This window comes from Mauremys reevesii, linkage group 4 (assembly GCF_016161935.1).
Source record: "Mauremys reevesii isolate NIE-2019 linkage group 4, ASM1616193v1, whole genome shotgun sequence".
In the NCBI taxonomy this organism is placed as follows: Eukaryota; Metazoa; Chordata; order Testudines; family Geoemydidae; genus Mauremys; species Mauremys reevesii.
Genome location: NC_052626.1, coordinates 23,062,168 through 23,078,918, shown reverse-complemented (window position 1 = coordinate 23,078,918; position 16,751 = coordinate 23,062,168). Strand labels below are relative to the sequence as shown.

General features: G+C 40.3%; 1 protein-coding gene across 5 annotated transcripts in view; it reads left to right on the top strand.

The window, feature by feature from the left end:
• Window positions 1-16,255, top strand: part of DLK1 (delta like non-canonical Notch ligand 1) — a 67,613-nt gene extending 51,358 nt beyond the window's left edge. For 3 of the 5 annotated variants that reach the window (XM_039537190.1, XM_039537189.1, XM_039537192.1), the window contains 5 exons: window positions 341-440; window positions 1,701-1,764; window positions 2,248-2,378; window positions 7,990-8,131; window positions 15,243-16,255. In XM_039537190.1, coding sequence (XP_039393124.1) covers window positions 341-440; window positions 1,701-1,764; window positions 2,248-2,378; window positions 7,990-8,131; window positions 15,243-15,987 — 1,182 coding nt within the window. In that variant the 3' untranslated portion in view covers window positions 15,988-16,255. The other 2 variants (XM_039537191.1, XM_039537193.1) reach the window with 2 other exon arrangements.
• The last annotated feature ends 496 nt before the right edge of the window (window positions 16,256-16,751 follow it).

Here is a 16,751-nt window from a genome sequence, read left to right as displayed (position 1 = left end):
GAAAGGGGGAGGCCTCTCCCCCCCCTTCCCTCTCCCTTTCACGTAGAAGTTTAATTATAAGCCGGCTCCTGCCTGAGCCAGCGGATCCCCCGTGAGCCGCTGCCAGGGCTAGGAGGGAGCTTTCGCTCGCTCGCTCTGCAGCAAAGACGGAGTCTCCGCGCCCGCTGCTGCGGAGGGGCGGTGTAGACACCCCCAGAGGTGCCAACACTTCCCGGGCCAGGGGAGCTAGCGGAGCAGACAGCCCGGAGCGCGCGGGCGGGGGGCGGATGCCAGATCCCCTCCCTGGGCTGGTGGGGGAGCAGCCCGGCGCCCTGCCACGGGCATGTGCCTGTCGTTGTAGGTGGGGAGCGCGCCCCTGATATGCTGGGTGATGGATTTCCAGGCTCTCACTTTAATCTGCTGCTGCTGCTGCTTTCCCCTCATCCTGCCCGTTACCCCAGGTAAGAGCGCGCCCGAGCCGGAGCCGGAGCCGCCCGGCTGGCTGCTGCGGCTGGACGCAGCCTGGACAAGTTCGTGGCACTTTTGTCACTCGCGGAAAGTTCTGCAGGCTCCTGTTGGGGGGGAGGTTTGGTTTCTTTTCACGTTCGGCTGCTGCTGCTCCCGGCTCCTTTCGGTGTGACCGGGAAGAGTTCGGTTTCGTTGCAGAGAAGGAGAACGTAGTAATGTGGATGTGCGATCATATGTCCACGAGAGAGACTCTGGATAATATGCGCGCACACACACTACAAGCGAGAGAACCTGGAACGCGTTACTGGATCACACAAACGCACCCGCCATATTCCAGTAAGCGTGTCCCCTGTGCTCAGTATCCCGGAAAGCCGCAATTGACCGATTAGACAACAATGCAGAAGACCCAGTGTTTCCCGTGTCATCATGGTGTGCAGTTGATGGGCTGAATGGGAAGAACTTGCAACCTTAACGCAAGTAACGGTTTTAAAAACTTTCCAGCCTCACGCTAATTTTTTTAATGCCACCGTTGAAGAACCTACTATTGCTTTACCCTACGCATGTTTTTTTCTAGTTCAAGTTCCTTCCAAATTCTCATTTTCTCTTATTGATTTTAGAGAGAGGCTTTTCTTCTGAGTGTGAGCAGGGATTTCTCTTGCAATTTAATTCTTTCAAAAGTTAATGATTGCATGCGAGATTAAGATTATTTAGCAAATTAAAATATTTATATTAAATTGTGTGCAAAGAAAATGTGACTTTTTCTCTTTAACTTTTGCTATTCTCATACAATTTAATCAAAATAGTGTTTCTTTATAACACAGCCTTGTTGAATGGATTCAACATGTATACTAGCAAATTTTTAGAATGCAAATTATTTCTGACTAAAGGCGCTTTTGTATAAATAAAACTATAATAGTATACTTAGACTATCATGTGATGTGCAAAATGACTTAGACCCTTTATGTAATTTTCAATTTTATGTACATTGATATTAATATTGCAAAAATTTTGCATATGCTAAAGTGCTTTAACTTGTACAATTCTGAGGAACTTCCATTCCAGTTGTCTAATAGGTGTATTAGCTGAATTGCTAGGCGATATGTTTATTTAGAATTACATTTTGTTTTTAGAATGAGAACATTTTGTTTTTAGAATTTTATATATTTTTGGTTGGTTTTAAAGCATCTATATCTATATAGAATGTGAGAATATGGTTCTTTTTAGTACTGACACTTTACAAATCTCTCTCCCAGATGTCGTTTGTAAACCTGGCTGCCACCCAGTGAATGGATTTTGTGAAAGTCCTAGTGAATGCAGGTAAAGAGATCTACCAGCTGAGGTTATTAGTGAAGGGACTGATTGTTTCAGTAATACATGAGTCTTGTGGGAAAAAAAAAGACAGCAATTAGAATGATATGCCAGCTGAAAATGTGATGCTATAAGGAAACAGCTCTCCATTAACAGACTGCAACTAGAATTGTATAACATATTAAAGAAACCTGGATGCCTCTGAGAATTAGAATTTTTTAAAAAAAATATCCTAGGAGCACCTATAGAAAGAAACTTAAGAGGGCTAAGTTATTTTAGGTTTAAAATATTTGTTTTTCTTCCACTTAAAGTGAATCAATTTTCTTTAATTCTTTCCCCAGTATTTTATAAACATTGAAGATCTTTTTTTTCAAATGCATTACATTTAGCAGTGTTATCTTTGCAAATTCAGTTTTTTGTGCAATTAAAAGGAGAACAGCCTGGTAATTATTAAAAAAAAAACCTCTGTATCTTGTTTTGTATCTATTTCAGGTGTCAACCTGGGTGGCAAGGACCTCTCTGTAATCAGTGTGTTCCTTTTCCTGGTTGTGTGCATGGCAGCTGTGCCAAACCATGGCAATGTGTCTGTGAAGAAGGATGGGTTGGCAGCCTCTGCGACATAGGTTTGCAAATACTTTCCCTTAATAGAGCAACATAGTTTTCCAGAGATTAAATGAAGTGATTACAGCTCCATCTGGTGTTAAAAATATGCAAACGCTTTTCCCTAGATGTTTTCTTTATAAAATGAATATTTGACCCAAAACACGAGAGAAGATTTTGGGGAGGGGGGAAGGAGGGGAGAGAAAAAAAAGCCCTATGCAGTCACATTTTAGGTGAAAACATACAATATCTTGTATAATATAGTTCTGGGTATTGTTAGAATTATGCATAAAACCCTAATTCCATTTTTAACTATGATTGTCACATGCAGATGGTGAATAATAAATTCCACACTGGTTCCGTAAATGTAAGAAGCCCCCGTGGGTGTGTTCAACCAGTTGAAATAATTCATTATCCAACATTGTGTGGATATGATAGTATAAGTTGAAATAAATACATTAGCTTGGTACTTGACCAAATATTTTCTAGCCAAGGGTTTGAATGGAAGTATTGGAAGGAATAGCACTTAATTCTTCCTTCATTCAAACCACTGTGAATCAAAAGAAATTCCAGTGACTCAGTGGACTTACATTGGTGTTAAACCAGTGGAAAAGGAGAACTGGGTTCATATTTTTTGCCAGTCTTCTGGGTTTCATCATTTTCTAGTTTATCAAAAGTTAGTTTGTTGCTGTGTTCTGTACCTTGATGTTCAAGAAATCATTCTTATTCATTAAGCAATTCTCATTAAGTAACATTTTCAAAGTATGTGACTTAGAGCCTAAGTCCCATCATCTTTCAATTAAACTTGGTTTCTTATTGGACAGATTTTCAAAGGTATTTAGACAGCAAAGATGCAGAAACACTTAAGTAGGTTAGATACTTTTTGTTTTTAAATCCCACTAGGCACCTATCTGCATCTCTAGGAACCTAAATACCATTGAAAATCTGTCACTTTTGAAAATGGAACTTAGTCACTTGAAATCAGTGTGTGTTAGAAACTTGATCTGGTTTGGCACTTCTGAAAATAACACTAGTTTCCGATCTAGATCTCTATGCACCTAAATTCTTTGAAAATTTGGTCCTAAGTCACTAAATCCCTTTTGAAAATAACTTGGGTAGATTTGAAAATATTACCCATTATCTCTATATTTAGTAATACCAAGCGTGCTCTACAGACGTCCAAAAATTATTTCACTCAGCACCAGGAGTCAGTTTTTGCCAACTTGAATCCGGGGCCAGCTAAGGACATGTCAAGAATAATCAGAGTGATAGAATTAGCCGTTTTTCTGATGTCTGGATATATCAGGTATATTGAAAATCATGCCAGTCCAATGGATTTAGCTAGTCTGGACATGTTCTTTCATTCATATTGGGTCAGCAGAGAGAAGCTTCCTCCCTGATATTGGGTGGCCTTTGCCCATGATTGTCATGATCCAATAAAGCAATATGACGTGAAATGGAGCAACTGCTCTGCCATTGGATTGGACCCTCCTCTATTAGGAAGATGGTGTCAGTTGCCTAGTTGTATAAAGTTGTGATGAATTGTTATAACTTATTAACACATACCACTAATCCAGATGTGATCAGGTTAGGAAGAAAGAGGAAATTCCACAGGACAAATAGGAGGCTCCTGCCCAACTTGGGATGGTTAGCATGTATGAATAACTGACTTTCATATGGAAACACTAAATCCAATCCAGTAAATCAGTATAAAATACTAGACACCTACCTATAAAGGAATCCCCCTTAACACTTTATCTTTGCATGTGAGAAGTGGAGACAACCAGTGTTACATTTTCACAAGCAAATGGACCTAAACTGGCGTTTTTAGCTCCTGCAGGCGGTCTATATCTATGAGTGTACACCAGGTCAAAACATACATTTACTATGTTGCTCTAAAGAATCAAGAAAGTTAATAAGTAACGCATCTTTTTTATGGGAAGCTGTTGCACCTCCTCAATGTCCTTCATTTTCGCAACTTTTAAAGACTGTATACGCTTGCCAAGGCGTTTCTGTATGCAGCCACTGCTTTGACATTGTCAAGGGAGAGTGAATGCCAGCTAGAAAGGATGCAAAACTGATGGTGGGAAAGCTGATGAGGTCTGTAGTTAATTTGATAGCTGTATATTTTTAAAATGTGAGCATATTCTGAGCAGCTACTTTGCTCATTAAACAAGGAGGAAACCGGAGGTGATTTTGAACTGCATTGGTATATTTTGCTCAAATTTCATTGTGCATCACATAAATTTCCAGTTTGTATAGTTTTAGAAGATGCACCTGTATAGTTGTTCTAAATCTTCTCTTTGCATAGCCACTGTTTTTAATAGAGTTGGGCCTGCTCCAGGGTTCAGATCCAGGTTGAACTTCCCCAAAGTTTGGGAGTATTCAGATTTGAGGGTTGGTCCAGCCTGTTATGAGGAAATGGGCCAGTGGTGGTGGCATTGTTCATTGTTGGTAAGCGGCGCCAGCGCCTGAATGTCTACATACCAATTTGTAAGCTGCCAGGGCCCAAGCCTCATGAGTCTGAGTCAGCTGGCCTGGGCAAGTTGCATTTTTTTTATCCCCATGTAGACATACCCTCAGTCATTTAATCACATGCATGAAGTTGAGTATATGCTTGAGCACTTTACCGGATCAAGGCCAGAGGGTAGAGCACTTTGCAGGATCCAACCCCCTATTTAAAACCTGTACACATGAATCAGTGTGTAACCAGGTTGGCCACCTCTCATGCACCCCCTCATGGCCTAGGGCCAGGCTACAGGCAGACTACCTCAGTTTCCCCACTCGGACTGTTCAAATAAAACTTCCCTTCAAGCTTTTTCTTGGTCAAAATATAAAATAAACTGCAAATAAAACTCAAAATCCCCAAACAAGGTCCATTCCTGAATCCACACAACATAAGGTTTCTCTTCCTTCTCCCTGGCCTCTGGGTTCACTGCAGGAGCCTCTCCTCACTTTCTCCAAACTCTGCCACATCTTCCTTGGCTTCCCCCCTTTATTGCACCCTCCTGCTCCTTTTACCCCCAAATCACTTGATTCCTCTCAGGTGAGACTCATGCTATAATTAGGGTTGGCTTAACCCCAGCCTGTGGTGAAAGCCACCCTGTTACAGAGGGTTTCTCTTTCTTGAGCTAACTTTGTGACATGCCATAGTGGGTGTATGTACCACATGGAATCAATTTCAAAACAAAGGGGGAAAACAGTGTGGCTGGTTTGTTTCTATGGAAACCAGGGCAAAAGCCCACAAAATTAGTGCTGTTACAGTAACTATGGCATTCAGAATATGTGGCAGGTACCTTAATGACAGCTTATTTGGAACATAGGAGTCCCCACAGCAGATCAAGGCAATGGTCCATCTAATGGTCTCTGATACTGATGTTTAAGAGGAAGGTGCCCGATGTTTAAGAGGAAGGTGCAAGAAACCCTCCAGTGAACTGCTACTGGGGAAGTTTCTTCCTAATAAAAACAATTAGTGATTGCTGAAGCAGGAGGGTTTAACTCTTTGTACATGCTATTTTAATTCTAGGTAAAACAACTGTAGATATTCTTATCTATGTAAATGTCTAAACCTTTTCTGAATTCTCTTAAGCTCTGGGCCTCAGTTATCTCTTGTGGTAAGAAATTCCACAGCTCATCAGTCATTTGAGAGAAGAGTGGGGGGAAATTCAAGAATAATGTTGTTGTTTTTTTAAAGTAGTGTCATTTTCCTAGCTAGTGAGCTGTTATATGTCTTATTTTCTTTCCTTTCTTATTTTCTTCTTATACATTTATTATTTAATGTTATTGAATGTCTGTCTATTTCAAGGCATCTCCTTTCTCACGTATCAGGGTTGTGTTTGGTTAGCTGCCCTTAAGGGTTGCCAAAATGGGCACACAACACTGCTGCAAAACGCAGCCGAGGCTATTTTGGTCCTTGTGGAAACCACCGTTTACACACAAAAGTTCATATAAACTGGTAGTGTGGTAATCGGGACAGACTAAGATAGTGGAAAATAGGCCCCTATACAGGGGGAAGAGCATTTTACTATAATTGTAACTGGACAAAGTTTATAGTTATAGTTAATATTTTACATTGCCTCATGATATTCCTCTAGGTTCACATTATCTGGTGGGTTTAGGTGGGAAGTAGAATTTAATACTCATGACCTCCTTATTTATCACTTTAGAAAAAAGTATACGCACTGTACTGTCACTCAAAACGCATGCGTGAGCTTGCAAAAATTCACAGCAAGTTGCAAGACCTCACAGCAGCTGCCATGTTATCTTGGTTCAAACCTGCCTTTATTTCTTTCCTTTTAAATCTTCAATAGTTGCTCTAGAGGAGATTCAGTCTAAGAGGGTAATTGGGAAAGATTATGTGCGTGACTTACAAGGCAAAAATATAACAAGGTCCACTCTTCTGGCACCTGATGTAAGAGGTAAATGCCAACCAGCAAAGACTACACCACAGAGAGAGGGAAAAGTTGCGGTTCAAAGGTGTTTTGTAGAGCTGGGCTGGAAGCAGTTTTCCCATCCCACACAAATGTTCCCATTCTGCACCGGGATGAAACGGAGACCTTTCAGAGTTTTTCATGTAAACAAGAAGCCTTCCATAGTACCCAATAGCCCAATCGTTAGGGCATCTACCTGAAATTTGAAGGATGCAAGTTCAAGTCCTTGCATCACCCACATCCCAGGTGAGCCACCAATCTCTACAGTCACTCTCCCTCTGGCCCAGTGAATATTTAATTAGGTATACAAAGTTGTATAGGGCCAACAGGAGAGATTGAGACAGACACCATCATGCCAGAATAGCAAAGAACCTGGTGCCTAAGGATGTGGAAGACCCAGGCTCAAGTCCCTGCTCAACATCAGGCAGAACAAGGACTTGCATCTGGGTTCTCCACATCACAGATGAGTGCCATAACCATTGTCGTTACTTATTGTGGGGTCGAGGTATCTCTCTCTCTCTCTCTTTTTCTGGTTTTACCCAGAATTTCCAACCAGGACCCAAGTAACCTTTTCCAATGAATCTTCATTGAAACCAGCCCTCTCCTAAGAAAAGTTTCAGTTTCAACCAAATTGGCATTTGCTGACACCCTCTCTGCCCAAGCAAATCTAAATTCCTAAACAGCTCCTGTGTTTTGTTACTACAGATATCAGTTCTCGCTTTTAAAATGTAAAATGCTTATGTGTAGGACTTCAAACATCAGGCAATCTGGAGAAATTTGTAAATATACCATGTTTAGATAGCCCATTGCTTTATCTGACTTACATGTCTGAAGTAGCTGGGAATGTGAGGTGGTGTTTATAGTAATCAGTAGCTCTCCCCCCACCACTAACTTTTTATTGTTAATATTACTTATTCATAAAGCGAAACAATCCAAGTGTATTTCACAAAGTGAGAGCTAATGGGTGGGGAACAAGTTGACAGTGTCTATGAACACTCTGCCCTCCATTAGAGAGAAGAATAAATCAAAATATATGCAATGCAGGATGAAGGACCTTTAAAAATGCACTTAGTCTTTTTGCATTGTTTACTATTTAATGGCTCTTATATGATAAAGTAGGCCCTGATTTCTCATGTGCTAAATATTTAACATTATGGCTAATGGTGTTTTGATTTAACAAAACTGTATGCTTTTGTTAACACAGATATTCACCCATGTTCTTCAAAACCCTGCACCAATAACTCAACATGCATAGAGACTGGAGATGGAGGATATATTTGTTTGTGTGCCAAGGGATTTACAGGAAAAAACTGCCATCTGAAAAAAGGACCCTGCATTATTAATGGGTAAATATTGATTTCTGATATAAATATACAGTCCTGCTAAATTTTTCTCTGGTTTTCTTTCTTAAATCATAAAATGTTTGCTATGTAGCACATAACTTTTTGGCCTACATGGTAGTTTAGTTTCTAGCCCATTTGTTTTTAGCCTCAAATCTACTAATTCTGATCTATTCCTATTATATAAATGTGTCAAATTTTTAGCATGAGTTTGTGTGCATAATCTGAACCTCAGATATTCAAAATTGCAAATATTGCAGTAATATTTTGATTGGGTTTATTTACAGTTTCAATATATAAATATCAAAAGAATGTTCTAGGTGCTCTTAACAAATAATTAAAAATGTAATCCAATTAAGACCAAAAGAGAGGTAGCCAACCAGCAACCTCCCTCAGCACAAAATAACCCTGTCTGCAACACCATAGTATTTGAACTCCCACAAAACTCTACTCCCAGTAGTGGTTAAATGGGAGGAGACATTCAGATTAAATCAGCAGAGGAAGAGAAGGGGTGGGGGGCGCACTGCTTCCTCAGGCCACGGAGAGGAGAGGGAGTTTCTTCCTTCCAGTCACCCACGTTCCTCCTAGCCCCTGCCTCTATGCTCAGCTAAACCCACCAAACCTCAGGCTACCTGAAATGCCTGTCCAAACTGATGAGTTTGGCAGCATGTTGTAAGGGTATGTCAACACTGCAGCTGAGCGAGTGCTTCCCATCTTGAGTGAAAGATATGTGCTAGCTTTGCTTGAACTAATGTGCTAAAAATAGTAGTGTTGCTGGGGATAGCACAGGCAGTAGCTTGGCTAGCTGCCTGATTACAAACCCACCTCGTCTCCCTGGGTACAAACTCAGGTGGCTAGCCCGAGATACTGCCTGTGCTACTCCTGGCTACATGGTTATTTTTAGCACATTCGCTCAAGCAGACCTAGCATGTGTCCATCCCCTCAAGTTGGGACGCACACTCACAGCTGCAGTTGAAAGACCTAAAAGTCAACAAATTGGATTAGTGCGATGGGACTGGAGGGAGGAGAGGGTTGTATTTGATAGTGAAGGGCTCTTGCACAGGACAGCCTTCCTGAAGCTCCTTCTCATCTGTACAAAGGCATCCTCAGCTCAGGCACCTCCATTAACCTCTGTTATGGCAGTGTCCCAGGTAGCTGGCATCCAAGGGGCCATTTATTTATTCGCATTTGTCAAACTGCCTTTCTGATATTTATTGGTCCTGATCCAAAGCCCAACAAAATCCAGGGAAAGAATTCCATTCACTTAAATTAACTTTCTGAACTACTTAACTAACTGGCTGTTTGGAAGATTTTCTCATGCCGTCACAGTAAGCATGTATAAAACTGGCCAGTCATGTGTCTAATTAGTCATTTGTATGCTCATTTGCCATAACTGAATATGCAGTCACAGTATTTGCAGGTACAAGTTAGGCAGAAAAATGCATGTGCATATGTCTGCCAACATGGCCCATAAAATAGATAAGTAGACAACTGGCGTGTGTTTACATGCAAGATACTAACTATTCCTTAGACCTGTATTGTAAGGTAAATCATCTATAATGTACAAATTAAAGGAAATTAGTACCAGTAAATGAAATCAATTAAGAATGTAATGTCTGAAATATGGATATCTGTTTTAATTAAGCATGTAACAGAAGATTTGGACAGATAAATATTAAGAGGCTGAAACAGCAACAAGGGATTAGAAGGAATATAATTTAGTTAAATTCAAGCTTTTACTCATTGATGAAGGCTAGCGATATTCTGATACAATAAACTCTACGTGCAGTATTGTATTGTATTAATGGCTGAACTCAAATTACTGTGGGGAACATAGACTTTAAGGAATGAACCTATTCATTAAGGAACCTATTCCCTGTGAGTCTTGTCTTATTGTGGCTTTTTGGCTGCACATTTTGTCCATGACTCGGCTGTCGCTAGGGTTTAATGATATAGCTGGGAACAGAACTGTCTGAAAAATGAGGAAAAAATTGTGAATAATGTTTTAATTAAATTTGAAAAAATACAGCCAGCTCTAGTTGAGGATCTGTCCTTAAGAGGAATCTATTCTGTCAAGGGTCTTCTCACATTCTCCTAATATCTGAGGACCTTTAATCCTCGTGCATTTTATTATGGAGAAGCAGAAGTGTCACTATGGTTAAGGCTGCTACCAGCTTCCATTATAAATTGCTGCTTTAGCTTTCCTAGAGCTTTGGCTTGGAAAATTGTCTTAGCCTGAAAGTTGGTGGATTTCCCCTGAGGCTAAAGCAGAATATATCTGCAAAGCTTGAAGAAAATTAATCAATTTCTATGTTATAAATCACTTTAAAAATAATTATCCTGATTTGAAACATTGACTTTTGTCTAAGGTTTCCTTGTCTCTCTTTAGCTCAGCAATCGTTTGTTACAACCCTTTTAGCCTTTCCATGTGGTTAAATCTCCTTGGAATATTCCACACTCATTATATTTGAAGAAAATGGGTTGTAATTGAGCAAAGAAATATTTGTTTTGTATAAGGCTGTAGCCCAAAAATGCTCTCACTGCCTTCAAGCTGGAGACTCTTGCCGAAATGCTCAGGGTCCAACTGACCCTGAGAGTTTGTTGCCTTTCTCTGCAGCAGGGGGCACACGCAGGTTTAAACTACTGTAAATGGTGGATTCTCTGTAACTTGAAGACTTCAAATAATGATTTGAGGACTTCAGTAACTCAGCCAGACGTTATGGGTCTATTACGTGAATAGGCAGACGATGTTCTGTGGCCTGCAATGTGCAGGAGGCCAAAGTAGATGATGATGGTCCCTTCTGACCTTAAAGTCTATGAGTCTATGACTTTGTTCCAAACCTGTGCTCTGTTATGTCAGTGGAAGATTTTTGCCATTGACTTCAGTGGGGCCAGGTTGGGTATTTTGTGTACGTGTGAGTATTTTACCCTCACTGGTTGGTTGCTGTTTACAATGTAAGGATGGCTGATGTGCCGTGCTCGGTAAGGGAATTGGTGGCATAATAAAGGCCTAACAGAAATCTTCCTTTAACTCATACGGTAGAGGTTTGGCTTTTAGGAATTGGAGGGACACAATTCCAATCACTGCTCTGCAGGTATGTGTTTTGTTATGGAGGATCGATAGCCTGTCTCCTGTTTAGTACAGTGGGGCTCTGATCTGATTGGGGTCTCAGGGTGCCACTGTAAGATGTTTAAACTGTCGTGGTTCAGGGCTAGTTGCACCTTTGACCCCTTCTCTGTTCTGAGTGTAACCCTGCAGGTGTTAGGCCTCGTGCCCTTACCTTTTTCTGGGGTGAAACCCACAATTTTCCCACTCTTGAACTTCATCACCATGTGGCCTGACTGGGTTTTGCACCTGCAAGTCTTCCCTTTGATGACGTGTGATCAGTGCTAACTAGAAGAACTAGACAGCTTTCTTAAAACAAAGTCTCATTTAATCTGAACAGTAAGAACAAAGAAAGCATAAGACAAAAAGGATTTTTAAACCAAGAAAAGGGCTACCCACATTGTCTTACTTAACGCAAAGGAAGGCCTAACTCCTTTAGAACCCCAGGTAGGTGTCTGTGTTTTTGTCAGCCTGTACCCTATGAACAGCTTCCTGACAACTGCCTGATCTCAGGAGAAGGAGACATTTTACCTTGTCTGCGCTCCTTTTGATTTCTTCAGTCCCAGCCCTGGCAAAACAAGACTTGTGACTTGGCTCTTGCCTAAAAGTAGCATCTTTGCAGCTAATAGCTCAGGCATTGTGTCTTACTGACCCCCAATGTGCTTATCTGGGGCCATCATGTGGCCTTCCTACTTGTTAACAACCCTGCTATTAAAGTAAACCAACATATGCATGCAGTTAGGGTGACCAGATATCAAGTGTGAAAAATCGGGACAGGGAGTTGGGGAGGTAATAGGTGCCTATATAAGAAAAAGCCCCAAATATTGGGACTGTCACTATAAAATCAGAACATCTGATCACCCTACATGCAATAAATATTCCAATAACACAATATAGCCATACAGTAATTATCCCAATAACTAGGTCACATACAGTGTTCATATGTTATTACAGATGAGCTCCTGAACGTCACAGTAATTATGATAAAATATTCCTGAATGCTACCTACTGGATCTGGCCCTGTGTCCTGGGGAAATGACCTGAGTCTGGGAGGCTTGGACCTGAGCTGTGCCCACACTGCGCTATGATGGCTTTTTGGGCCTGAGCCTGTTCGGGACTCAGGCTCAAACCTTCTACTTCTGCAGGGTAATGGGTCTGTGTTAGAATTGTGTGTAGATAGAAGGGGGATTTGGGTTTGAGTCTGAGCCTAGGCTTACATTGCAATGTAGACATACCTTGAGAGTCTGTAGAAGCAGCAAAGAATCCTGTGGCACCTTGAGAGTCTGGGAAGCTGGGCCATTCCACCTCCAGAGGTATAAGGGTATTAGGGCGATTTCCACCACCTGCCCATTCCTCTGCAGCTCATGCTTCTGATGCAGTCCAAAGCCCAGTTATCAGTAGATCTCCTAAGGCAACCCCCAAAGTCCCACTGTGGGAATCCATAATGGCCGGGTCATTTAACCAGTTGCAAATATTAACTATGTGTGCACATGTAGCTGGAGCATGAGAGCAGTGATGTTCAATGTCCTAGGCTTTGGGTCTCCCACTATAAGTGCAATATTTTAAAATAATGATTTGAGTGATCTTTTCAAATACTGGCAGGTACTGTACTATATGCCTTCAGGAATATGGAATGATTGAGCCATGTCAAGGTTAACGTCCTTTCAGTGTATGAAACCTAAATGTGTTTTCTAATCTTGGATGTTAAAAGTTTTGCTGCTGCATGTAAAATTATCATGAAAGTGAGATGGAAATTCATTTGCAATCTCTTGCACAAGATTCCTGTACTGCCACAGTGCAAGTAATGGACCAAATTATGCTGTAAATAACCACCCCATTGATTTTTCAAAATGTGGCCCACTGTCATCTATGGCCCACTGTCGTTTGGCAGCTCTCTCTGGAATACTAATATAGTCCAAATTAGGAAAGACATGTTTCTGTAATAAATGTTGTGGGTTCTGGTCAATGTGTAAGTCAGTGATGCATCGAATACTAAGCTCAAACTGGTTTATTAAATCAGATTTCTCTAACTACAAATAGAACATCATGTAACAGAAAGGTGGTATTCACCAACCAGTTGGGAGGTGAGGGGCTCAGTCTGCATCTCACCCTGTCCCAGAATGATTTAAAATTCTATAGGTTTTTATAGACTTATTAATAAATGGGTTATGCCCTATATTTCCATCATAATAACTTTAACCTCCTTAACAATAAAGCATAGCATGAGTTAAAACAACTCTTAACCAATCATTTCACTGTGTCCTTTGCGGTTTGGAACGTTTTAATAAATTGGCCGATCATACGCTAATGTCATATTGTGGTTATACACAAGGTGAATAATGTTCTTCTTAAATGCTTCCATCCTACATGCCCTTTCTTGTGGTTTTGGTTACAACTTCATAACTTGTTGTTCACACAGCATAGCCAACTACAAGGCACAAAACAACCTTAAGCAGTTGTAAAAATAGGTCATACTCTTAAGCTTATTTCCACTCTATAAGCAATTTAATTTGTAGCTGTTAGTAATATCTATTGTTTCTCTGACATAACTTTTGTAAGGCGTCATGGTACACTTGCCTACATACTAACAATCTCTTACCATAGCCAGGAGGGATGCTTGGAGCTTGTAGGCCTCTGTGCTAACATTTCTAAATTAACTTATTTAACTTTAAATGGTTTGTGATGATGTGTTCATATTTAAATTCTGATGGGATATTCAGAGTTACATTAAGGATCAACACATAAAAATACTTCTGGAAGAAAAATTCCTGAAACAAGTTATTGTGAATGTTTTCAGTGTTGACTATATTGATTCAATCTGAGGAGCTAATAGCTCTCTGCTTTTGCATAACTTCTCCATTACTTTCCCTTATCTGGCTGTCACCCTAGCTCTGCTGAGTCCTCTGAAATTGCACTTAGTACAATCTTCCTTTAATAGCTTTTGAGTGAATTTAGCACCAATGAAACATGCTGGATTCATATTCCTGGAGGATGAAGTCCTAGTCCCTTCCACGGAAAGGGTGTAGCAAAACAATCAGTGTCTCCTTGCCCTGATGTGAATGAACCACCTCTAGAAGTGAGAGCATTCTCCAGTTTCCATGTCCTTGGCTTTTCTGTGAAGACTATCAAGGAGGATGCTGACTGGGTTGGCTTTTGCACTGTGAACACTTATCTAGTAGGAATTGGAATAAGGTAATTTCACACAGGCAACCAAGCAGCCATGAGATGGTACCAACTTTTGAACACTAATGACCTGGAGCCATTCAAATTTGGGACCTAGATGTGAAAAGTTTGGTATCCTTGTTACCAGTCTCCTGAGCAACTGCCTCCCCAATCCCTTTGAAATAACAGGTTTGATTGTATATGATTTCTTCTGACAAAATTATTCTCACTTAATGTATTTATTCAAATAACAGTGGAAATGTTTGAATTGTTTTCAGTGCTTTGAGGTTTCAAAGTGCCCTGAATTCTCCCAGGCTCTTGAATGTACAGGGTATGACTATTCCTTAGACATACAATAAAAATAAACATCTCCGCATCAGCTTATGCTTGTTGATATTTTATACTAACTATATATATATACCTAGATTGTGTTTTGACTAATTGCTGAGGAAAAACAAAGCCATGCTGGCAGTATCTTTGCTCACTCTGGTCTGAATACCTACTCACCCATTCCTCAGATCACAAGATCTAACCAGACAGACACACTGGGCAGCTTAATTTCAAAAACAGTTTTAAATCTCTTCAGATAGGATGTGTACATTAGGATGTGCAGAAGAGATTGTAATCAATGTTGGAATATTAGAGGGACAGTGTATATTGATAAAGATGTTGGACAAAATTCATTCTTGATGCAACTCCATGGATGTCAATGACATTCCACCAAGAACTGACATGGCTCATTATCTAGTAAAGAAAATTACCCCTTTTTAATTATCTGAAATGTTGCATATCTATTTATTTCACTTACATTTTCTTTAAACTCCCATCTGTTTTTGTCTTGTGTTCCAGCTCTCCCTGTCAGAATGGGGGAACATGTGTTGATGACAATGGATTTGCGCCTCATGCCTCCTGTTTGTGCCTTCCAAGTTTTGCTGGCAATTTTTGCGAAATAGATGTAGATGACTGTGAACCCAACCCATGTGAAAATGGAGGCACGTGCACGGATATTGGTGGAGGCTTTAACTGTCATTGCCCTATTGGCTATATGGGCAAATCCTGCAGCAGCCGTGTCATATTTTGTGCTAGCAGCCCATGTGAGAATGGAGGAACGTGTCATGAGCATCCTGAAGGAGGATTTGAATGCATTTGTAAGCCGGAATTTGTTGGTGTAACCTGCACATATCTCAACGGAAACACAAGTCTCCATGGTGTGAATACAGATGCCAAACACGGGCAGAGTTATAATCTACCACCAAACGCTCATCCAAAGTCAGTACCTCACCAAGAACATAAAGTCTTGAAGATAACAATGAAAGAAACAATCCAAAACACAGACCCCTTGCTTAATAAAAGTCAGGTGATATGTTTCATTGTGCTAGGCTTGCTTACATGTCTTGTTGTGTTGGGTACAACTGCGATTGTATTTTTTTCCAAATGTGAAATGTGGCTTGCTAATGCCAAATATAGCCATCTCCTACGCAAGAAAAAGAATTGCTTTCTTCAATCTAACAATGGGGAAAACCTTTCAGTTAACATAATTTTCCCAGAGAAGATCAAACTCACTAACTACACCAAGAACTACACCGCCATCTAGGCTCCTGGAAAGCCTTGCAGCAACTTCCAGAGTTTTGTAGCAATATGTAAAGTTTATTGAACTTGTTACTTGTGCCTGGCTTTGATGTTTGTGCATACGTTTGCTGTAATTTGTGCTGGGAAGAACAGAATAAATATGTTGTATCTGTGTTGCCAAGTGAATTTCTCACTCCCAGAATAAAACTTTAACATAATCAGATTACAGAGCAAGGGATGTTCATTTGAATTTTTTTTATATGCATCTATATTTTGTAAAATAAAAAATTTGCCAGAAGAGTAGTTTTCAGCTTTATTGGATTGTATAAGCTTGTTTGGCAAATATGGTACTCATAAATTACTTGCCAGTGCTTATTTTTTAATAAACAGTAATTAAGGGCTATACAGGATTATTTACTAGTTTTGTGAATTCTAGCATGCTATGGTAAATGTGCCACAGGCATTAATATGTAGTACTTCCTCTCACTGTGAGAGTCTTTAGAAACTGATCACAATCTAAACCATTATTTTGAACCTTTCATCTATTATACAAATGGTGCCAGTGTATTAAATAAATAGAGGGGGGGGAACCCCTCAAATTGTTATGTGACAATGAGAATTTTGCTTTTGTGCCTAAGACCAGTATTTGACCATTCATGGACAGACAACCTTTACACAGTGCTTTGTCCTCCATTGTAGTGCCACCCTATATTAAAAGGACAAATGTTGACTGGTGCCATACCTGCCAAAAGCAAATTAATTTATCTGTCCACACCCCAGAGTTCTCTG